The 24,967-nt window shown below is 44.9% G+C and overlaps 1 protein-coding gene across 1 annotated transcript; it reads right to left on the reverse strand.

Annotated features, from left to right (window-relative positions):
* On the reverse strand, positions 1 to 24,361 carry LOC141053113 (polyadenylate-binding protein 1). Its single transcript, XM_073550440.1, has 16 exons — positions 23,993 to 24,361; positions 21,149 to 21,364; positions 18,586 to 18,779; positions 18,394 to 18,509; positions 16,524 to 16,663; positions 16,340 to 16,434; positions 4,743 to 4,880; positions 4,568 to 4,663; positions 4,154 to 4,423; positions 3,621 to 3,711; positions 3,366 to 3,476; positions 1,944 to 2,104; positions 1,136 to 1,220; positions 921 to 1,051; positions 742 to 841; positions 1 to 437 (listed from the first exon to the last, which is right to left on the reverse strand). The coding sequence occupies exons 2-15, from the start codon at positions 21,339 to 21,341 to the stop codon at positions 749 to 751; spliced, it is 1,914 nt and encodes a 637-aa protein (XP_073406541.1). The 5' UTR covers positions 21,342 to 21,364; positions 23,993 to 24,361; the 3' UTR covers positions 1 to 437; positions 742 to 748.
* Between the last annotated feature and the right edge of the window lie 606 nt (positions 24,362 to 24,967).

A 24,967-nucleotide genomic window follows, 5' to 3' on the forward strand; every position in this document is an offset into this window, starting at 1 on the left:
CAATGTTTTAAGTGATTTTATTAAAGCAAGAATTTTATAATCCAAATTATGTTTCTTTTTGCCCAGCTATCTTTCCCACAAAATACCAACAGTGGCGAAATTCTGGGTTTTTCAGCAATAAAGAATTACAAAATGAAAGAAAGGAATGCTTAACTTCTCGTACTGTTTTCAAAATGCCTTTCCCCGGGTCTTTAAAAAAAAAACAAAAAAAAAAACAATTCCATTTGTTTTTGTATTTTACGATTTTTTTTTTATTTTTTAGAATATCTAGGACCAGCAATGATATGCCAGACCTGGCATTTGTTGGTACGTAAGCATTGTAGTTTCCTTTCCTTTTTTATTTGATTTTATGTTTTTGCAGTGTTTTTCAGAAATTTAAGATTTTCCATGTTTTGATATTTTTCTTCAATGAAGTGAAGTCTTTGACAGTTCTCAGCCTATAAGAAAAAAAAAAAAGAAATCATTAGCACACCATGTTTCGTTTTATAACAAACACTAAATACAGGGGTCAGATGTTTCTCATGAAACTAGTTGGGACCATCATACTCTGAAATAAATGGGCAGCAAGTGCAGATGTATAAAGACTGAAATGTCCTCAAAACTACCATCAAAGCAAATCCTCCACTTGCAAATCTGCAGAGCAGGTACTAATGTATATTTTTATCTATACATCCATCTTCATAGTAAAGGAGGTAAAATATAGAGCTATAAAACAGATGGAAGGAACTGGACACAACTTACATGCATATTAGACAGCTGCGACTCCTGCAGGGTTGTTCACGGCCTTCTGCGCAGCTTCCTTGGCCTGATGGGCCTGCAGCACAGCAACAGCTTCATCAACCTAAAATAGGAAGCCCAAAATTACACCAGGCCACCATAGTTGTAAATGCACTTAACAGTATTCACTACACTGCAAATACCTTGGAGCGGAGAGACTCTGGTGACTCAAGCATGTGAAGAAGCTCAGAATTATCAATCTCCAGTAACATCCCAGTGATTTTTCCAGCCAGTGTTGGGTGCATGGCTTGAATGAGAGGGAAGAGGCGCTCACCTAAAAAAAAAACAAGAAGCCAAGTCAAACTTTATGCTCTTTTGTAGTGTGCACAACGTGACATTAAGGAAGAGCTTTACTCACCAAGCATTTGTTTCTGTTCCTGTGGTGGAGCAGAGGCCAGCATAGAGGCAGTCAGGGGCTCTTGTCCTTGTACATGGACAGCAGGCTGCAAAGCAAATATCAAGCATATTCAGAAACCCATTAATACAGTTATCAGCAGCGACATCTACTTGAAGCTATGCTTGGTGTAGTTTTAGGTTTACATGAATAAACAATTCTCTTCCCAAAACCCTGTTAGGAAAGTTGTAAGTGTTCCCCACATAAATTAGATTGTCGATTAAACAATTCACATACCCAGATCTTAAAGTCCACAGCTGGACATCCCCTTTAAGTCTGCAGTCACTACTTGAAGCATGTGACAGCATGTTTGTTATTTACATATATGTGGTCATGTGCCAACTAGACATGCACAACCTCACTTAATACAAGCGAATTGAGTGAGGCCAGACATATCTAGTCTGAATATGTCTGCAAGTGTGAAAATTGCATACTTGGTCACATGACTGCCTGCTCACAGCACCAAAGAATACTTACAGCACACACTGAGGTTTCACAAGTTTGCAATCAGACTGCAGACTTGAGCCCCAAGCAGGAACTCCTTCTAGCTGGTCTTACACAGATTGCAGTCAACAGAATGAGGCCAGCGCCCATCTTTGCTGACACTACCATACACAGAATTGCTCACATTCTCCATGAGAAAGCCTCCCACCAACATCAGTTAGAGGTGAATATCTGACCATCAGTTGGCTAGCAACCCCATGCACATTAGGCAGTCGATTTCAGCAGGTTCAACTGACTTCGGTATGGGGTCCTATGAATCAATGCTTACCTGCTGCATAGCAACTTGTGGCTGAGCGTTAAGGTGTTGCTGAGGGTTACGCACACCAGCAGCGTATTTATACTGTGTAACTGAGCGCACGGTAGAAGTGGCGGCGGCTGCAGCAGCTGCGGCTGTTGGACGTGGTCCCATTGTTTGGGTCGAAGTATTAGCTGTAAAAGAAAATTTGTTATAAACTTAAAATATTGCAGGTTTGTTAAAAATTGGAACTTTAGTGTATTGTTTTAGAGTACAGATTGTGAGACCAGTTATTTAATAAAAGCTTGTGTTTTTCCCCTCAAACTTGTAAGCTTTAATTTCAGATAGTAATTCAGCAATGTCTTCAGCTATAGTCTGTGCCCAGCACCAGAGGTAAATGGCCGTTTTGTTTAACAGATGATGTAGCAAGGCCTGAAGCTAGTCCTGTGCAGATTGTCCTGGCTAAATGGCAGCCCAGAGGCCCAAACCAGCCTCTGGGACCTTTGAGTTTCAAAAATTGATTTGAAAAATTACTAGGGTGTCTGGTGCTCCCTTTAACTACCTGTCATCCATCACATGGGGAGTGGACATGGCAGACAAGCAAATATTTCCAGTGTCTCCCTGATGCCTATTAGCATTTGTTGTTGTGCTTAGGATTTAAGCCGCTGCACTGCATAGAGTCAATTGATGTGTGTCCCGACATCATGGCTGCTCTGGCGTGTGATATGCAAATCTGTTCAGTGTGTTTTTTTAGACAACACTCCAACTACATGTGCTGTTTAAATTTACAGCTGACAGTAGGAAATCAAATGGTCTACAGAGATCACCAATTTACAAGGCTCGCTCACACAAGCATAAATCGGATGAGTGCTATCCGATGTTACATAATGGGGCCGTGTAGATCTGTTTTTCTCCACAGACCAAGTCTGTTTAAAAAAAAAAACAAAAAAAAAAACGCTGCATGCTGTGCAAATTAAATGACATGCTGTCAGATTTTTCCAGACTCAGACAATAAAAAAAATCAAGTGCTCCATCTTCTAAACTGTGTTCCGATTATCTTGGGTAAGAGCTGTAACACAAAGCAGACACTGCTCAAACTAGGATCAGAATTAGATCAGCGTCATTAGCATAATCAGATCCAATTCTGCAGTACGAGAATCTACACTTGTGATCCCGTCGTAACAGATTTACACATTTAACTTTCACAATATGAGCATAAGATGCTGGTCTACTGACCCAAACACAACAGCCTCATGCTTAAGAGGTTGATGGGTCCAGATTACAGCACAGTAAGTCCAGTCATCATTGTCAATACTCTGGACCTGAAACCAGCTTAGAAAGCAATTTTAGATAACGATTTTGTGATTACTATACTAGTCACTCAGACAAAAAAACAAAAAAAAACCTTTTGGGTCAAGAATTTCTACAGAATGATTTAGACAGACAAGCACTTACCGACTCTCTGAGCTGATACAACACGTGGGACTGAAGATGCTGGTCTCATCGTGCTAAATGCTGGTGGTCTTGGAGCTGCAGGTCTGATGGCTCCTGGCATATTCTGGAATGCTGCAGGATAGTAAATTGATAATTAAGGTCACTTAAGAAACATCAACATAAAGCCAATACTTAACCAAATTATTTGTGTCAAGCTTTTGCCATAATAGCTGCATCAGAGACCATGTTTACTAGGAAAACTAAAAGCTGACTTACGGTGAGGCCTAGCTCCTGGTGTCGTCCAGCGGGGATTGGGTCTAAGTTGGGTTATTTGTCCAGCTGGGTAGTATGCGGCACGATTCTGAGCCTAATACAGAAAAGTATTTAGCTTAATTAATCCTTCCACATGTACTGGGATTAAAAAGAGGCTCTCCAATGTAAGGAGAGGCTTAGTAAAGCTAAATCATTGAATCTACATTTAACAGCACAGCCTGTAGGATTTCCCATTGGCTCTACTTTTTCTCTCCATGTCTGACTTATATGAAAGGGCTAGGCTGTGGGTCAGATTATTAAGCCAGTCCCTTCCTTCACAGTTGAAGTGGGTTTGCTTAATTTATCCCCTGAACCAGCTAGCCATTTCATCATATCACAGGTCACGTGCTGACACTTTGAGGGGAAAAGTATCTTAACTGAAAGTGTAGCTAGCTTTAGTGATCAGCATGGAAATCATGCAGTTTTGGTAGAAGTAGGTTATTTTATATTTGCCCGTTAGCTTTCATCTCCCTGCCCCTTTATGTGTTGTAACATACCGGTGGCAGAGCTGCCATGAAGTAGCTGGATGGTGGTGGCTGATAAGGATTGATGACGGGGTTGGGCACAGCCCTGACACTGGCCATTCTCTGCATGTACTGATTTGTCAGATGTGCTTGACGTTCCTCCTTGCGTTGTGCCAAGGCCACATACAATGGCTTGGTGGCTACAATCCTTCCATTCATTTCTGTTACAGCTTTGGTTGCCTCTTCTGGGGAGGAGAAACAGACAAAGCCAAACCCTTTGCTGCGTCCACCTTCCATCATGACCTGAAACATCAGATAAAATTAAAATTGAGAAACAATTTGCAATCCACTCCTTCCAGAGAACTATGAATTATACTTGTTACAGGACCAGAAATAAAAATGACAGCATACTTTACATAAGGATGTTTACAATGTAGTGAAGCCCACCTTCGCACTAGTGATGGTACCGAAAGGGGAGAATTCTTTTCGCAACCTCTCATCATCGATCCCATCATCAAGATTTTTAACGTAGAGATTGACTCCCTATAAATAAAATGTCAATTAATAAACACTGCAAGTTAACCCTGTAAACATTAAGATAAAACAAAGTGAAGCCACTCACCTGATATCTGGTGATTCGATCTTGCTTCATTTGCTCAAATTTCCGTTTAAGCTCAGTTTGTCTCTCTACTTTCTTTTGGGCTCTTCCAACATAAATTGCCTTACCATTCATGTCTTTTCCATTCATGTCATCCACGGCCTTAAAATAAAAGAATTTCATTGAGTGACTCGAGTAATACTTAAGAGAACATAAAAGCTGAAAAAATGCAAAAACAGCAGATGAAATTATAGACTTCACTTATACTGCAACCTACAAGCTCAAAAGCATAAAAGGAAGCAGTCAGCAGGTTTTTAAACCCCTAAAGATGCATCATAGTAAATGACCTCCATACCTTCATATTACAAATCTGTCTCCATTGTCTTTGAACCATCAGCGCATTTTTAAGTAACAGCTTGCAAAGAGGTTAGTTCTGCACATGCCAACGTTGGGTCTCTGTCTCCTCTTGGTGCCGGCCTCCTGCCAGTGCTCGACAGGTTACACTTCTGTGGCATGCTCCCCTGACAGGCAGGCACAGTCAGTCCAGGGGCGATACTGCACAAGCGCAGATAATCCATCTTGCAAAACATTAGGAGGTTACCGCACATGCACCGTCCTTGGAATGACTGCGCCTGAGCAAGATGTCTGCCAGGGAGCAGATCACAGAACAGAGTGACCTGTCAATCATTAGCACAAGATGAGAACCGGGAGGAGAAAGGCTGAAGTTAGAGATGCAAGTGCAGAACAAGCCTCTAAACTTGCTAACTCACGTACTAAAGCACTTGCCGATGGAATACAGGTCAAAAGGAGACACCGAATTGTACCATAAAGCAGGGTTCCCCAACTCCAGTCCTCAAGGCCCACCAACAGGTCATGTTTTCAGGATTTCCCTTGTATTGTAGAAGTGCTAAGGAAATCCTGAAAACATGACCTGTTGGTGGGCCTTGAGGACTGAGTTGGGGAACCCTGCTATAGAGTAATGCAAGTCCTCATTGCAGGGGCCTTACTGTGATGGTCTGCAGGTATTCAGAACCCAAAAATAGTTCCCCTTTAACCAATGTTATAATATTAAAAAAAATTGTCACTTGAATTCTATACACGAGTGGGTCATTGGAAAATAATCTTACTACTAAACTTCACTCTTATGGGCTCAACTTTCTGACCTGCACTGTGTGGCCTCATGTGGCTTGCGAGCTCCACACATGGCTAATATATTAAATAGCTGGCATCTGACTTACAGCCACGAGTGAAGAGCACTGGCTACAATTATCAACCATTTAGATGCTGCACAGTCTCAGTGTCAAACTACATAATTGGTGCAAGCATGCACTGACTGAGATCACCCCTGATGACATGATCATAGGGCATCAATGGGCTATGACAGCTGTCTCACTAAAGTACAAGAAAACACCAGAACACTTTTCAGCCACTAAATCTCAAAAAAAGAAAAAAAAAAAAAATCATAAGTGACAAAAACATTGCATCTATCACAAAATAGTATGAATGGGAAAGTCAGCCCTCACAAAAAAAAAAAAAAAAAAAAAAAAAAAAGTCTTCATTTTGCACTGCAAAAATATCTAAATTAGGCATTGCTGTTATCATTTCTGAACTTCATACTATTTTTTATTTCCATGCACTTGAATTTTCCCCCTTATCAAGTAGGTTGAATGGTAAAATTAATGTAATTCAAAACTACAACTCATCTTGCAAAAAAATAAGCCCTCACAGCATAGATGGCAGAAATAAAAAAAGTTATGGTTTCAGGAATAAAAAGGGAGAACGGAGGTACAAAAACAAAAAAAAAAAAAAATAAATAAATTGCCTGGTCCTGAAGGGGTTATTGCAAATCACAGAGGCTCAGACCTATTATATGCCCCAGATGCAACATATAATATGGTAATTTAAAAGCACATGATGTTTACTGTAGGAATAATTCCATTCCAAAGAAGTACCCAAGTCTGAGCATTCCTTAAGGTGTGACAGCTATACTTGCAGATCCTAAAAACCTGTATCCTGGGATTACTGGAGGACAAAAGGAAAAAATTACCCAATCCAAATGGGTATTTCAGATCCTATTCCATACCAGGATAGAGTAGACTCCTCGCTGGATACACGAGTCTCCTCTTAACCTAGGGAATATTTATCTCAGTGGGCAGACCTGGACTGGTCATTGTTTTCGTCTTTAGTGCACAGAGCATTCCTTAATGACCCAGGACCATTTCAGGCAGCTTACTAAAGTGTCCAAATTTTTGCTTTACTACAAGGCTAAGCGCAGACGTACTTTTTTGCCCTGCAGATTTTTCCCGCGCAGAATTGAAGAAATCCACAGGTCAAATGACCTGCATTTTTCCTGCGGATTTCTTTTTTCTAGCGGTTTTCCCCTGCGGATTTGAATAGAGCAGGTGGAAAACCACACAAAAGTGACATGCTGCATATTATGAACAAGAAAACCGCGCGGAAAAATCCGCAGCGTCAGCACAGCATTTTTTTTCTATTGACTAACATACTACTGTACATCACAATGCAGATATGCAGCGTTTCTGCGTGGTAAAATCTGCTGCGGATCCGCTGGATATCTGCATCGGGCCATGTGCACACGGCCCAAGGCTGCCACAACCTTTAGGAAGCCTTGTCTGAGCGGCGACGGCTCCGAGGACTTTCCCGTTCATTCCCTGGTCAGTGCACAATGCAGCTATGTTTGAGCTCTCGCTTCTTGCACTCTGCAACAGTATTGTGGAATCCCATAACGTGGTAGTGTGGGACACTTACTAAAAAAAGGGGCAGTCTGGGTGATGGGGGACATTAGGGAGAGTTCAACATGTTGGTGATTTTTATAACATTATTGCCTATTCTGAGGTTGATTGTTAAATATAAAGGGGGTCAGCCTTAGATTGGTGACTTATGTAATTTAAAACTGTTGAGAATGCAACTGGACTTGATTTAAAAAAAAAAAAAAAAAAAAAAAAATTTGAGGGTAAGGAAGGAGACTGGATAAATACTATATGTACATCTATTTGTACATGAAAAATGGGTAGAAGCGACACAAGTGTGCTTACTGCAGAATAGTAGGCACTATCCTAGAGTCAAATACTTTTGATTATATAAAAACTAGACCTAGCAAATGCTATATGAAAAAAAAAAAAAACAGGATTTTTGGGTTGCTTACCGTAAAATCTGTTTCTCGGAGCCTTCATTGGGGGACACAGAGACCATGGGTGTATGCTGCTGCCACTAGGAGGCTGACACTATGCACAAAAAAAGGTTAGCTCCTCCTCCGCAGTGTACACCCCACCGACCGGCAGGAAGTTCCTCAGTTAGTGAGAAAGCAGTAGGAGAAGTAACAGAATAGATTGAAAACAGAACAGACAACTCAAACCAACCAACATAACAACAAGAGTTGTAGAACATGGGAGGGTGCTGTGTCCCCCAATGAAGGCTCCGAGAAACAGATTTTACGGTAAGCAACCCAAAAATCCTGTTTTCTCGTTCGCCTTATTGGGGGACACAGACCATGGGACGTCCCAAAGCAGTCCCTGGGGTGGGAAAAACAAACTTCCGTCAGGCCAGCGGACTCACTACCGCAGCCTGCAGGATCCTTCTACCTAGGCTGGCATCTGCCGAAGCGTAGGTATGGACCTTGTAGAATTTTACAAATGTGTGAACCGATGACCAGGTTGCAGCTTCGTAAAGCTGCAGCGCGGAAGCTCTGTGACGTACCACCTAGGAGGCACCCACTGCCCGGGTAGAGTGCGCTCTAATTCCCGGAGGGACCACTCGTTGTTTGACCCGGTAGGCCTCCAAAATTGCCGATCTGATCCAGCGAGCAATAGTAGCTTTGGAGGCCGGGTGACCTTTCCGCGCCCCATCTGGAATGATGAAGAAAGAATCTGTCTTCCGCAAGAAGTCATCCTAGTTAGGTAGACATTCATCGCCCTGACCAAGTCCAGCTTGTTCAAGGACCGCTTCCGAGGGTGAGCTGGACCCGGACAAAAAGACGGGAGAACAATGTCCTCATTCAGGTGGAAAGTGGACAGAATCTTAGGAAGGAAAGAGGGCGGAGGCCGCAGAACTACCTTGTCCTGGTAGAATACCAAGAGAGCGGCAAGAGAGGGCCGCCAATTCCGACGCGCGCCGGATGGAGGTGATGGCTGCCAGAAAGGCTACTTTCCACGAAAGGAGAGAAAGGGAAACATCCCAGAGAGGTTTAAAGGAAGGACCTTGCAGAACCTCAAGAACCAGATTAAGATCCCATGGATCTACGGGCGCTCGGTACGGAGGAACCATGTGAGCCACACCTTGACGGAAGGTTTTAACCTGAGGACAGGAGCAGTCTTCCGAAATAAAATGGACAGCGCCGACACTTGACCCTTTAAAGAGCTGAGGGCAAGACCCGCATCCAGCCCCGCTTGAAGGAACGCCAGGACAGAAGGGAGCGAAAAAACACATGGGCGGAATGTCATTGATCTCGCACCAAGTGAAATAGTTCTTCCAAGAACGGCAATAAATCTTGGAAGACGATGGCTTCCTGGCTCAGATCATGGTATGAATAACTCGATCGGAAAATCCTGATCGTTGCAAAACCTCGGCCTCAACAGCCACGCCGTTAAATTGAGCGGCCGAGAATTGGGGTGGCAAATCGGACCTTGAGACAGCAGATCTGCTCAGTCTGGAAGCTTCCAGAGGGCGTCCGCGAGAAGGTTGGCGATGTCCGCGAACCAATCCCTACTGGGCCAATTCGGGACGAAGAGGAGGACTGAAATTCCTTCCGCCTTGATTTTCTTCAGCCGCCTGGGAAGAAGAGGCAGGGGAGGAAACCGGTAGGGGAGCTCGAACTGTGACCAAGGAATGGCCAGAGCATTGGCGCCCACCGCGAGAGGATCTCGAGCCCTGGATACAAACTGTGGAACTTTTCTGTTGAGGCGAGAAGCTAGCAGATCTACGTCCGGGGTTCCCCACGACTGCAAGTTGAAGAAATACTTCCGGATGTAGGGACCACTCTCCCGCCGCGAGATCCTCGCGGCTGAGAAATCGGCGGCCCAATTGTCCACGCCGGGAATGTGTACCTCGGATATTGCCGGGACTGAAGCCTCCGCCCAATGAAGAATCTTGGACATTTCTGCCAGGGCTGAGACACTCCGCGTCCCTCCCTGGCGTGTGACATATGCCACCACCATGGCATTGTCTGTCTGAATCCGGATAGGCAGTCCCCTGAGAAGTCTCTCCCAGTGAACGAGAGACAGATAAATCTCTTGTATCTCGAGGACGTTGAATGGCAGGGCTGACTCCTGAGTTGACCAACGACCCTGAACAGTGTGATTGCGGAACACTGCCCCCCCAGCCGAGGAGGGTGGCATCCGTTGTCACAATCTGCCAGTGAAAGGGGAGGAATGACCGTCCTAGGGAGATGAGAGGAGACGTCAGCCACCAATTGAGGGACTGCTTGACATGGTTTGAAAGACGAAATGGGCGATCCAGGGAAAGGACAGACCTGTTCCACCGGGATAGGATGGTGAGTTGGAGAGGGTCTGGAGTGAAATTGGGCAAAGGGGACCGCCTCTGTTGCCGCCACCATCTTTCCCAGGACTTTGATGGTCGTCCGGAGAGATGGAAGTCTCATGAGCGGCCGCGATCGTACATCCCGTTGCAGGGAGCCAATTTTCTCTTGAGGGAGAAAAACCCTCGATCGACGAGTGTCGAACAATAGACCCAGAAACACAAGACGTTGTGTCGGGACAAGACAAGACTTCTTTTCGTTGATGAGCCACCCGAAATTGGTCAGGTAAGACTTTGGCGAGCTTGACAAAAGGATGGAGCTTTGATCAGAATGTCGTCGAGGTACGGAAAAAGAACGAGACCTCTGATTCTCCACCAGGCCATCAACGCCGCCATGATCTCTGTAAATGCTCTGGGTGCGGTGGCAAGACCGAACGGCAGTGCACAAAATTGATAATGTTCCTGGCGAATCGCAGGAATTTCTGATGCCCGGAGAATATGGGAACATGTAGATAGGCATCTTGAATGTCTATTGAACACATGAACTCCTGCGTCTCCATGGAAGCGATTAACCGAAGAAACTCCATTCGGAAATGACGCAGTCGGGCTCTCCTGTTGAGTAATTTGAGGTCGAAGATGGGGCGAACTGTCCAGCCTTTGTTCGGCACCACGAACAGGTTTGAAGAAAACCCTGTGAAACGTTCTGATTCGGGAACGGGCACAATCGCCCCGGAACTGAGGAGAGAGGCGATGGATGCAAGAACCCCAGAACTAAGGCTGGATCTTTTGGAGGACGGGACTCAAAGAAGCGATCCCGTGGACGAGAAATGAACTCTATCTTGTACCCTGAAGATACAAGCTCCCTGACCCAAGCGTCCTCTACTGAGGCCAGCCAGGTATCCCTGAAGAAACGGAGTCAACCTCCCAATTGGGAGGGACCCTCGGGAGTTCGTTGACAGTCATGCTGACGTGGACCGTCCAGATCTGGACCTGGAGGGTCTGCCCTGGGAGGAGTGAGATCGCCAGGAGGGAGTGGGTCTGAAGGACACCGTCTTTCTATCCTGGCGTACCTGTGGTCTTTGTTGGTTAGAGAAGTTCTCTGCCGTATTGAAGCGGCGGTAAGCCCGAAAGGGCCGAAACTGACGCCTTGGCGGGGGTCTGCGAGGTTTGGACTGAGGGAGGAGAGAACTCATGCCTCCAGTGGCGTCCTTAATAATCTGGTCCAGCTGGGACCCAAAGAGACACGCTCCATGAATAGGCAGATTGGTAAGAGACTTTTTAGAAGACAAGTCCGCCTGCCAAGCCTTGAGCAAAATTGTACGTCGGATTGCCACAACGTTGCTTGACGCCTGAACAGCGCGAGACGCGGCATCCAAGGAAGCAGAAAGCAGATAATCCCCTGCATGGGAAATCTGGTTGGCCAGATCGGTCAATTGCTCTGGTTGGGCCTTATCTAGGATGCCCTTACGGAGATCCTCTGCCCAAGTGGCTATGGCCTTTGCCACCCAAGATGAGGCAAAGACTGGACATAGCGCCGCTGCAGCCGCCGCGAATGCTGACTTTGCCAAGGATTCTATAATTCTATCATTAGAATCCTTTAGTGACGCTACACCTGAAAGCGGGAGAACCGTGTTATTAGAAAGTCTGGACACGGGTGCGTCCACCGACAGGGAAGCAGACCAGTTGTCAGAGAGCTCTTTAGCCAACGGATACAGCACGCAGAGACGCTTCCCTCTTTGAAATCGCCTGGACGGATTTTCTTTCCCTGGCAAGGATCTTGCCAAACTCAGAGTGGAAGGCGAATACCCTGGATGGTGTTTGTGCCCGTCTGAACGAAACCTCCTGATCTGAGGATTTCGCAGGGGAGTCAGATATTTCGAAGGTGTGGTTAATCGCAGCAATGAGGTTCTGTACCGTAACCTTCATGTCCGCGTCCTGGTCAGAATCCAGCTCTAAAATCCCTTCAGAGGACATATCCGAGAACGCTTCACCTGACTCGGGTGAGGAGGCACGGGAGGGCAACTGCTGGGAAGGACTAGGTGCCGATGAGAGACCAGGAGAGGATTCCAGCCGTGGATCCTGCCTGGGCCTTTCGCGGCATCTGCTAGCTGGCTCAGATGGAACGTCTTGCGACCTGCTGGACCCTGCAGAAGTGTCCAGGGGCAACTTATCAAGAACGGCCAACTAGGGACTGAGACACCCTGGTGAGGTCTGCCACAGATTGTGAAAGGGACGAGGCCCAGCAGGAATGGGGGGTTCGATTTCACGTGGCGCAGTAGATGGCTCCTGGACGGCATCCTGCTGAACGGGATTGCTGCAGTCCCGGCAGAGGGGAATTTGCGATTGCAAGAGGAGCATGCGAAAAAAAAAATCTACGGAAGTGCTGGAGGGTTGGGGGACAGCAAGGCAGGGTAGGGTGTCAGTCTGCAGTTGCAGAACTACTCACGGTCCGGTGTCCCCGAAAGATGGCATCTGCTGTAGTCTCCGGCTGTCAGGCTGCAAAGATGGCGGCAGCCTGATGTGAGGAATCAAAAAGCGCGGACTCTGTAAGAAGAAAGGCGGAGCTAGCCGCCTGCACCAGAGGGAAGAACCGCCTCCTCCCCCTTCCCAGCCACAAGACTAGAGAGGCGGTGGGAGGGCTTAGGAACGGGCGGGAGGGCAGCCGGCCTATGATAATGAACGGGGGGCGTGGCCGCGACGGGTGCAAAGGCCCAAACTGAAGCCGGGGACTAAATTTGAAACGGCGGCCGCCTGTCAGCACAGGGCGGCGCGGAAGAATTGCGACGCAGCCGCGTCCGCCCCTAAAGGAGACGCCGCCATAGCCCTGCTCCCAGACGCAACCCTCACAAGAATACCGGCGGTGGGGTGAAGAAGGCCCGCACCGCCGCCGGGGCCAAAAAGGGATGCGACGACCGTCGGACGGCGCGAGCAGTGCGAGAATCTGCGGCGCTACTTTGGCGCCGCTCCCAGGTCATCTTGTGGCTTTATGTTCCGGTGCTCCAATAAAGGTACCTTCTGTATCCCACGCTGTCTGCTCATCTTCTACATATTCGTGCCTCGTCCAACCGACAGGCTCTGGTGGGCGAGTGGGTGGGAGGCGGGGGGCAAGGACCATCTGTTTTCGCTGGCACGACACCTGTGCTCAGCCTGTGGTCCGCCCGGAGAACTAAGAGGATACGGGGTGGCAGTACACGCCGTACTCATAGCCTCTTTGTGGGAGTACAGTTGTGACTCTTCACACTGTATCCCTCCTGGAACCTGAAAAGGAACGACGTACATCGAGGTAGATATGGGTCTAATGAAAGACCCGTGTCCACCTCCTACTGACACTAAGCTAAACTGAGGAACTTCCTGCCGGTCGGTGGGGTGTACACTGCGGAGGAGGAGCTAACTTTTTTTGTGCATAGTGTCAGCCTCCTAGTGGCAGCAGCATACACCCATGGTCTCTGTGTCCCCCAATAAGGCGAACGAGAAAAAAAAGACAGTGAGGATGGTTAAAGGGGTATTCCCATCTCCCAGATCATATCAAAATATGTAGTAAATCTAATATTTGCAAATCCTGCTCATTTAGACACTGTTCACATGTTCAGGTTTTAAATATATTAGATAGGGACTGCTTCAATAGGGGTTAACTTGATGTGGTGGAGCAGCTTGGCATACATTTTTTGCAAAAAAAACGTTATCAACTAAATACCCTGTATTTGTCGTCATCTTTTTATCAGCACTTGCTGACTATTATATATCTTACTGCAAGGTATTTTTTGCACATTTTTCATTCTGTGCTTTGTTTGTGTTTCAATCAGTGGGTGGTGTGAACATTGTCCTACAGACTTGTTCACATTTGTGCATTTCACATGTGTTTTTAATCCAGTTTTTGTGCTTATGCATGATTTGAGAGACCCCACCCCTCTCGTGTGACATGCAAAAAGGAGCTGTCTCACGCCACGAGCCCATACAGGTAAGCGCCTGTCTTAATCCTGCTCATTTAAACACTTCACATGTTCAGGTTTTAAATATATTAGATAGGGACTGCTTCAATAGGGGTTACCTTGACAAGGTGGAGCAGCTTGGCATACATTTTTTTGCAAAAAAAAAATGTATCGACTAAATACCCTGTATTTGTTGTCATCTTTTTATCAGCACTTGCTGAGTACTATTATATGTCTTACTGCAAGGTATTTTTGCACATTTTTCATTCTGTGCTTTGTTTGTGTTTCAAATCAAAATATGTAGTAAATCTAATATTTGCAAGTCCCTCCAATTAGAAATGTAGTATAGTTGTTCTGATTTGCTATGTCAACTTAACCTATGTGCAGGGCATTGCAGTAGTGACTGTCAGTGGTCATAAAAATGGATACCAAAGCTACTAGAATGCCCTGCACATGGGGGTAAGTGACACAGCAAATCACAAGAACTATACTACATTTCTAATTGGATGTACTTGCTATTCCACCTACTACATAATGGGAATACCCCTTTTAAGTGCCAGCAGTGAAGATTAAGAGAACCAACTCTGCAAATACTGGGGGGGAAAAAAAAAAAAAAAAAAAAAAAAAAAATAGAGAACCCATGCAATACAAACTGCTAAAAACAATGCAGATCTCCCACCAAAAACCTGCACACACAGCATTAATCTACAGGACGTACAGGATACCAGTGCAATAAAAAAAAAAAAAAAAAAAAAAAGGTGATCAATGTACCAATCATGGGATCTTGTACATCAGACAGTAGTATCAATATTACCCGCACGTAATTGCAGTACCTGTAGGTATAACGAGGCAGGAGAAAGCTCAGCCGCTGTACTTATGGTTAATAAATCAGAGGCTTCCTTGATATTAAGAGACACAGGTTTTAGTTTCGTTTTTCCAAAGTGAGCTCAGTCAGGCTGTTTCTCATCTCAGGGAGATACCAAATGTGTAGAGACTACAGAATTTACAACGCTGCTGTTACCTTCCTCCATAAAATAGCGGGAGCCATCTTACATTGCTATATACAAAGTACATCCAATGGGAACATACACTAGTGATAACAAGCAGCAATGTCAGTGTGGCCACCCCCTCCCCACACAGTGGTATCTCCCAGTTCAGAAGCAGGAAGTATCTGCTGTCATAGTGAGACAGTGGAAGGTTCAGACTTGTGTTAAAGGGCCAGAGCAATTATAACTAAATTAGGAAAACTTAAAACACTTCATTATGTAAATTGGAGACAGTTTATAGTCTTACTTTGACGTTTCCCATGAGGAGATTGGTTCTTTAATACAAAGGGTTCTCATCAGTTATGGATAGACTGTAAAAGTGCGATTGGTTCAGGCCCAGGTCTGGGACCCAAAGCTAGTTGGAGGAGGCATCCTGTGCCCATCTGTTGGTTTATGCCCAGCCACAAGGTCTTGACTAATGGAGAGCGGTTTTTATTTAAAACCATGGGTGTTCCAGAATACATGGTTCTGGAACTCCATGGACACATTTGGCTAAGTGAATGAGCTTAACATTTGCACTTAAAGGTGTATTCCCATCTCCAAGATCCTATCCCAATATGTAGGAGTCATTAGCAAGTACCTCCAATTAGAAACGTAGTCTAATTATTCTGATTAGAGATAAGCGAATTTATTCAAGTTTGGTTCTGAATCTGATCAGCATCGAATATTGTATTGTTTTTGCAATATTTGTTGAACACAGCCGAACGACATTAGTCAATGGGAGTAGAAATTACCGAATATGGTCGGAACCGAATATAAGACATACATTCGGCACGAATAGTGTTCGAATATGGCCCGAATGTCAAAATCAGATTCAGGGACAAAATCCAAACAAGTTTGCTCATCTCCAATTCTGATAAGCCATTTACCCCCATGTGAAAGAGCATTGCAGTAGTTTAGCTATCCATGGCTACAATGAGTGACATTTAGTGGTTGTACTTGTAATCATGAATATCCAAGCTACTGCAATGCCATGCACATTGGGTAAGCAACAGTGAATCAGAACTACACATTTCTTACTGGAGGCATTTGCTAGTATATTACACCTACTACATATTGGGAAAGTATCTTGGAGATGGAATACCCCTTTAAACATTTGGCTCAAGTGAAGCTTTTAAAGAACACATGATCTAAAGTGATTCTTTTAACTTACCTTTTGCGCATCCTCGTGTCTCTCAAAGCTGACAAACCCGAAACCCTTAGACTTCCCGCTTTCATCAGTCATGACTTTAACACTGAGCGCTGGACCTTTAAGATAATGAAAAGTTGTAGTTAAGCAAGTCGTTCAGATGAGCTGTAGACAATATCAAGTTTCTACAAATGTAAAAGAGCTGTACCATATTTCCCAAACATTTCTTTGAGCCGTTCATCGTCCATATCTTCGCCAAAATTCTTGATGTAAACATTAGTGAACTCTTTAGCTCTTGCTCCAAGTTCAGCTTCTCGCTCTTTACGGGACTTGAAACGTCCAACAAATCTATAAAAAAAATAATTTTTGTTAAAAATTACAGATTGTTAAGCGAACAAAGTACTAACCTCCAGCCTTGTTTTAGAGAAACTAAACCTAATTAGGACTGATCAAATATCTTCAGGTAAGTGCTTATCCAAATAGCTAGCGCTTATGAATAGCTGAATCGTTATGGAGAGCTTCCGATAATCAGCTGTTCGGCGCCGCAGCTGCTTGTGTCGCGGCTGTTTCACAGTCAGCATGTGTGGTGAGCCCAAAAAACAGGCTCTCCATGCCCATGCACATGTTGTGACTGTCACACAGGCACAGCACATGCAGCCAAGGCGCCGAACAGCTATCAGGACAGCTCCAGGTATTCAGGTTACAGATGCTGCTATTCGATGAACCCTACTAACAATCCTATTTTCATCACAGAAGCTGTGCGCACATCATACGCATCCGGTTCTGGCAGCGTTACATACTATGCATCTGCTTTCCTAGCAGCAGCCAGAACATGTTCTGATAGCTGCTGTTAACCCATTTAGATACTGCTGCAAAGTCACCAAGCGCCTATCACAGGTTTACTTCCCTTTAAGGGACTATATAAAGTTATAATAAAAAAAAAAAACCACAACCACAGTTTTAAATCACCCTTTTCAGACTTAGTAGTTTCTGAAGTAGTGCAATTAAAAAAAAAAATATTTAGCTGTACTCTAAAGTGGAAAATATAAAAAGCCAAAATGGTTTCTGCTGCCACATCTCCATAAAATTACTACATTAAAAAGTGAACAAAAATGGTTTGTATGCCAAAATGGTAAAAACTACAGCTCAGCATGCAAAACACAAGATTTTATTCAGCTCCACGCATGAAAAAATAAAAGTCATGAATCTCAGAAAATGGCAAAAGTCAGAGCTTAACAATATTCTGAAATTTTATTAAGAAAAAAAGTCATGACGTTTGGCTTTTCAGTGGTTGCGCTGCCCTGTAGAACCCTACTGTAATGTCATTTGTATATCAATGAAAGCGATAAAAATGCTTCCCTCCCAAAAAATTTCATTCTGCTTGTTTTTTATTTTTTCCAACCATTAGTCTTATGAAGGCCATGCTATTGCAGCACGAATTATAGTTTTGACCATAATTCTTACCATATCTTGACAAAGACAAAAAAAAAAAAAAAAAAAAGTGCACCTGGAATGGTATAAAGGGAAGGAAAACAAATGCACAAAATATCCAGGTCCTTAAAAGGTTAAATTAGCCATCTCCAACAATCCCTATGAGAATCAGGCCCCTAGTTTAATCAGGTGATTGCCAACTGTCCTACTCACCAGCAACCCTAAGGCTGTGTGCACACGCTGCGGATTTTGCTGCGGTTCCGCAGCGGTTTTGGCCGCTTTCTGCTGCGGTGTACAGTACCATGATTCCCTATTCCCTATTTTCCGCGCGGATTATCTGCGGTTTTCAATCCGCAGAAAGAATTGACATGTCAATTCTTTCTGCGGATTCTCCTGCGGTTTGCCATTTCCTCCATTTGAGGAGAAGGAAAACCGCAGGGCAAAACCGCAGAGCAATCCGCAGGTAAATTTTACAAAATCTGCAGCGTGTGCACACAGCCTAACAGTCAGCAAAGAGGCAACTTGCCAAGCAGTTCACATTTCCCAAAAAAATTCACAAATGTATATTGCCAGGGGAGTGGGGTATGTTTGGTCTTACAAGGACCCCCATTTAATATTCTTTTACTGAATTTTCAGGGAATACATACACTTTGCGGTCATTTAAAAGCATGCCGTTCATCTTGTCAATAGCCCTTTCTGCAGCTTCTTGGGTCTCGAAATGTACAAATCCATATCCTTTAGATCCATTTTCATCACAAACGACCTGTAAGATCATAAATCAGTTATAAAGTGACAGTCCCATTAACATTAAAAGATACAGTATATCTGGCCGTCATTACCTTGCATGACAGGATGTTACCGAAGGCAGAAAAAGTATCATACAGGGCTTTGTTATCAATAGATTTGTCGAGGTTTTTGATGAAGATATTGCCAACACCGCTCTTGCGCAGAGATGGGTCGCGCTGAGACCACATAATCCGAACAGGCTTGCCCTTAATGACATCAAAGTTCATGGTATCCAAAGCACGTTCAGCTGGCGCACGGGGAAAGAAAAGAATGTCAGCCTCCAGTCAACAATGTACAGGTTATGGAATTTATTTTGCAAATAAAGCTGAAATGACTAAAATAACTGTTTAATGTTGCGGAATTCACTATTAAAGCAAGTGCATATGTCTTGTTCTTAACCCTGATGAGGCTGGTGTACGTTCTTTCAAAAATCCATGCAATTATGGCTGTTTAAGCCCTTAAAATTTCCCTTTGCTCCATAAAAACGATTTTAGAGTTGAGGTTAGTCAAAAAATGTTCATATTAACAGGATACAGGCATTCCAGAATGTATACCAGCCTCATCAGATCCAAAATATATTTTTTAAGCACCACTCCAACTTTTAATTGTATCCCTGGAGTCGTGCTTCAAATCGAAGTACCCTGGCTTTTAAGGTACTGTCAACACTTAGCGATGCACCAGAGATCCCGACCAGCGGTATGACGTGGTCAGGATCACTGGAGCAGCGCTAAGTGGTTGCTAGTGAGCTGCCACACAGGCAGATCTCACCAGCGACACAGCAGCGGTCATTACTTACCTGTCAGAAGAGGCGAACCTGACGTCCTCCCGCCCGCGTCCACGCGTCGCTCGTCGGCGCCACAGGAAGTTGACGACGAGAAACAGTCCAGGCCGTTCTCATGCGATCAGCGATAACCAGCGGGGGAGTGGTCAGAGGTAAGTATCACACACAGCGATATCGCTAGCAATATCGCTATAACGTCAAAAACCAGGGACGTTATAGCGATATCGCTTAGTGTGACAGGCCCTTTACACTCCTTCTGGCAGCTTAGTCTGTTATCGGCACCACTCCTGTTTGTCTCCTGCTGGCTGCTCCAGTGTTTCATGTTGGAGCCGGGAGTCGCAACTCGATATATGTAATGGTGCAAATGTTCCTTTCAACAAACTGAGTGTGAACGTCTATGGTTGCTTGCTTTTTCTCGTCTGATGCCGATTAAAGGGAATCTGTCACCCCTTTTGTCAAATATGAGCTGCCGGCACCGACATCAGGGGCTTATCTACAGCATTACAGAATGCTGTAGATAATCCCCTGATGGCTGTCCTGGCAGCTCATACTTGAAAAAGGGGTGACAGATTCCCTTTAAAACAGCAATGTCCACAAAGGCTCTATGGTATATGCACAGTTATTGAAGAAAAGAGAAATTTGTGCCATTACAGGGGGCACAACTTACTGTTTAAAAATCAGTGGAGGAGCACCAATTAAAGGAGTTACTTGACTTAAAAAAAAAAAATCTAATGAACTTTAAGTTGTCAAAGCAAATTTTACAACTTGGCAATAAGATTTTACAGTTTATAGTGATAACATTGTAATGAGACCTTATGCCACTGCCTGAAAGGCTTACACTCCCAGGAAGTGTCATTGGCAAAGTCCTAATAAATTACTAGACACCCCCATTTGTAGTCAAGTGTCATGATGTGTTTCCAGGTATGGATACAATACCCTATAAAACACAAGTTAGGGTTTACTAAAATAAAAGGACACAGAAAGTGAGTAATAAAAAATAAGGCACCACCTTAAAAGCACCTGCAAATGTCATCTTGTTGCCAAGTGTCCCTAATCATTTTTATCTTATAAAGGCAGTCAGGAGTGTGGTGGGTGGATAGCAGTCAGAGGGGCAGCAAACTAGACACCATAGAGTGAAACCAAGCTGGGAAAATGGATACAAATATTAACTTATGGAAACTCAAATTTAATGGAGCTCAAGGCGTCTGATTTTGCACATATATATGTTCATCATGTTATCTTAGGCAACAGAAGCACAGAATTCAATGGTTCAGTGGTTAGTACTACATGGTGGTTCAGTGGTTAGCACAGTTTCTTAGCAGCACTGGGGTCCAGGGTTCAAATCCAATCAAGGACATCTGTAAGGCTAGTTTCACACTAGCATTTCCTAGAGTTGTGGAGGGATGTGCATAGCCACCGTGAAGCTGCGCCTCCTCCGGTCAGCTCCGCCTATGGGCGCATGACGCTGCATACGACCTGCGTACCCTATCTTTAGCATTGGGTATGCAGGCCGTGTACAGGTATTGTGTTTGCCAGCGCATGCGTCCTTTTGACGATGTGCCGACCTACGCCAAACGCAACGTGTTGCATTTTGGTGCGCTCGGCGCACTGTCAAAAGGACACCGTTCCAAGAATATGATAAACTGTAATCCATGGTATTCATTACTTTTCCATTGGAATCTGCAGTGTTGTGATGCCCCGATATAGAGGCAGCCTTTCCTCCCTGAAACCAAACCTCACAACTGACTTTCCAAAAAACAAATAGTCCGCGGCTCAGGGTCATGTAACTTTCAATATGCAAACCATATGTTTAAACTCGTACAAAATGCTCTTACCATCGGCCGGCTGCTGGAAGTTGACGTAAGCGTAACCCAGAGATCGACGGGTGATCATGTCTCTGCACACTCTGATAGATAAAATTGGACCTGCAGGGCTGAATTTTTCATACAACATAGCCTCTGTGACATCAGGGTGGAGGTCCCCAACATACAGGGATGCCATAGGATAGCTGGGAGCACTTGGATTCATGTTGTCTGGCGTTTAGGGTTTAACTGCAAGAAAAAAATCATAAGTTAGTAAGTCCCAATGTTTCACAGTCGAAATTAAAATTTCAGTAATTGAGGTATGCACACCGCAAGTTCTGTAACTGGATGGAATCCTGCAAGTGTCACTTGTAGTTTACATGCCAGCGATCATTAAATGCAGGTAAACACATGCAGATTCACCTGCATTTAATAGACAGCAGCGCTTTGGGCACAGCGAACTTGCAGAGTCCAAAGCGCTGCCAGTTCTGGATCTGGTGCAAAAATAAAATGCTCCTGTCAGTGCAAATGCGCAACCAAGCAGCCCACAAGTCTGGGATCTCTCAGAGAATGTTTGGCAGAGCTAGGACCCACAGTTTCCACAGGTGAAGTACACCTTTTTACACACATTATAAATCGTGGTAAAACTGTGCAATTTTGCTGCAGGAGTCTCAGCCATGCCGAGCATTTGCACTGACATCCATAGTAACTGCACAGCAGGTAGAAACCTAAATTCAGCAGTCACCTTTCCTAAAAAAAAAAACCTGGGAGGAGAATCTCAGGTTGCATATCAGATTACACTATATGTTCTTACTATAACTGAAGTTAAACATTACTGTAACTTGAACTTTACAGAACCGATGACGGCAGAAGGTGATTTATGTACAAGATACGCCTCGTGAGTCATTCTTTCACTCTAGTAATGGACGAGACGAGGATGTATAATATTTGGAAGCACCTTACACGCATTGCAGAAATTCATCTGTTAAAAGCAAAATAGAAAAACCTAACTGACTTTTAGGTAAAAATGGGGCATTAAAAGACACGCCAAACTTCCCTTTCCTTATGAATCACCACATATACTACACCCAACAGCAAGGCTTAAGATAGAACTTTCCGCCATAAGTGTTCAGGTATATGGCATGTTTCTAAGATCACAATACTTTTACAGAAACCAATAAGGAAGTACCAATCGAGTTTTTGATGGAAGTTTTATGCTGCATGAAAAAATGAAGGCTATGAAAACCAGAATTTACATGTGTTTTTAATAAAAAATTTTATGCCAAGCAATGGATCTCAATGGAGAAAATTGCTGAAAATTCGAATAGGCATGCTGTGCTTTAAAATGCATCAGAGGTTAAAAAAACAAAAAAAAAAAAAAAGACAAAAACATATGGATAGTGTATTTTCCGTTACAGCAGGATACTTTCCCAGCACGATCACACAAAAAAAATTGGATCAGCACTATGCAAATCCTATGCAAAAACGTCAGGTTGCTGCAACCAGTCCACTGTCATCGGCCAGGAGAACACAATTTAACAGACATGGTTCCCAGCTGTAGACGTTGCATTAGTTATGGCATATCCTCTGGATATACCATGTCTGAAGAGAATAAGTTGATAGATAAACGCAGTCACAGTCCCTGCCCAATACTGCTCTCTTTGGCCCAGCAACAGCTTCATGCTTACTGTAGAACACTGGACTAACATGTGACTCCAGCTGTTGCAATACCAGAACGTAGCTGTGTAAAATCTAGAAAGCCACAAGCTGAAGACCACAAAGTTGAAAGACATGAAGCAAGACTACAGTGTAGAAGAGCGGAGACGAGAGGTTGCTTCACCGCAAGAACGGAAGATCTGTCCGTAGCTCAGAAAGCGTTGGCAGCGCTAGGAGACGCAGATTGTATGGTTTTAAGGACTTAAAACTTTAAGGAGTTGTCCTGCAAAAAAAAAAAAGGAAGTCATCACTGATAGGTGGTGGTCAGACTCGCTGGTAAGCGCAGAAGACAGCACAGCCCCTTCCAAGGGAACGGAGCAGAACAAGCTGTGATCTGATGGCTGAAAACAAACTGAGCAGGATCAGTGCAGTGGGACAGTCACTTTGGACCATTTCATCACTAGATTCTACCTAAAAAAAAACGGACAGAGGTTTAAAGCCTGCCCCATATGGAAAGTGTGTGAGCGGGATTCAGAGTAAGTGAACCAGTGGAGGAAGGCAGCAGCACATGTGCCATCATATGATGCACTCACATGGCAGCTGTTTGGAGCATGTGTACAGCACATGGTCACGCGCCAACCTGGGGACACGAGTGTCCCATACACGCGCATCGGCCCGGGAGCGCCCGTGTGCCACACGGTCAGACTGTAGTCTCCACACGTGTACACTGGCCAGGTGACCCCCACAACACAGGGCCCCTGTGTCCCAAACCCACGCATCGGCCTGGGACCACCTGTGTCCCACACTGTCAGACCGTAGCCCCCCCTCTTGCATACACCGGCCCGACGACCCCCTCCGTGCCCAACACACCCGCTTGGGAGCACCTCTGTCCCACACTGGCAAACCGTAGACCTCAGAACACACAGGGCCAGGACCCCCCTCATGTCCCATATGATCAGACACGCTTGCCAGCACGTGAACCCCCTTCTCACACAGCCAACCCCACACAGCAGCCTGGTGACCCCCTGTGTGTCTACCATACACACACATCAGCCTGGGGACCCCCTGTGTGTCTACCATACACACACATCAGCCTGGGGACCCCCTGTGTGACGACTCAGACCCCCAGCGTCGGCCTGCGGACCCTCGTGTCCCACATCCCTGGCCAGGACCCCCCCCATACAAGCCCCCGGTGCCCCGTCCTCCCCCGGGCCCGCTCACCGGTGTCGCAGGGTCCTCTCCGCGGTCGGGCAGCTGCAGCTTGTCTCTTCACTTCACGTTACTTATTCCGTTTTTTTTTTTCTTTTGTAAATTTTTGTTTTTTCCTCTAGCGTTAAAATCCTTGAGAGCTGGCGGCGGCGGGAACGTCTTCTCTTGTTAAAATCAACAAAAAAATAAAACGTGAGGGGAGAAGAGGAGCTCGGGGGGATTTTTCTGGGTTTTTTGAAGGGATTTTGTGCTTTTTTTTTATTTTTTTATATTTTTTTTAATAATAAGAAATGTGTGCCGAGGCCAGGCTCCGGAGCACACACTCACACACAGCACTAACAGCCGGGGTAGAGGGGAAAAGGCCGCAGCGCGTCGGCGCGCTATTTATACGGGCGCATGGACGTACGGCGTGATCTGACGCGTAGCACGTCAGCATTTCCGCCCATGACTCGTGACTTGGTAAGGGGGCGTGGCTATTGGAAGGACGTGAGCTGTTTCTGCACTGGGCGCCATTTTAGAGTTTGATGACGACGCTACACTGCCAACCGTTACCGGGATCCGTGTTATAAAACGTTGTGTGCCAGAAGTAAACCGTCTATAATATATATATGAATTTATGAAGACGCGATGCGCTCATACGCTTTATGGACTACAATACCCGGCATTCTCTGACGCTTGCTTTGCTGACTAGGAAGCGGCGCGGCATGCTGGGAAATGTAGTTTACATTTTTGAAAACTAGAGTTTTTTTCTTTTTACCACGTGTGCAGCACATGTTCAGTACAGACCTTAAAGGGAACGTGAGGCTGTAAAAAAAAAAAAGCCTCAGGCTTTGCTTCAGTAGGCACGCTCTTTTTTTCTGGAGATTTTTGAAGATTTTTTTGTTCTAGAAAGCTTTTTTTTTTTTGCAGCCAGTTTGGCCGGTGCCTGGATTTAGGCCGATTCCATCAGAATTCACTTCAAACAAGTGAAATGCACTTTTTTTTTTA

Source organism: Dendrobates tinctorius, unplaced genomic scaffold, assembly GCF_039654945.1.
Source record: "Dendrobates tinctorius isolate UK_male_01 unplaced genomic scaffold, ASM3965494v1 ptg000165l, whole genome shotgun sequence".
Classification (NCBI taxonomy): domain Eukaryota; kingdom Metazoa; phylum Chordata; class Amphibia; order Anura; family Dendrobatidae; genus Dendrobates; species Dendrobates tinctorius.

Coding starts and splice junctions, on each gene's coding strand:
- LOC141053113 (XM_073550440.1), bottom strand. CDS start 21,341: ATGAATCCAAGTGCTCCCAGCTATCCTATGGCATCCCTGTATGTTGGG. Junction 2,105..3,365: donor TGTATCAGCTCAGAGAGTCG/GTAAGTGCTTGT, acceptor TTTCTTTTACAG/CTAATACTTCGACCCAAACA. Junction 1,052..1,135: donor GGAACAGAAACAAATGCTTG/GTGAGTAAAGCT, acceptor TTTTTTTTTTAG/GTGAGCGCCTCTTCCCTCTC.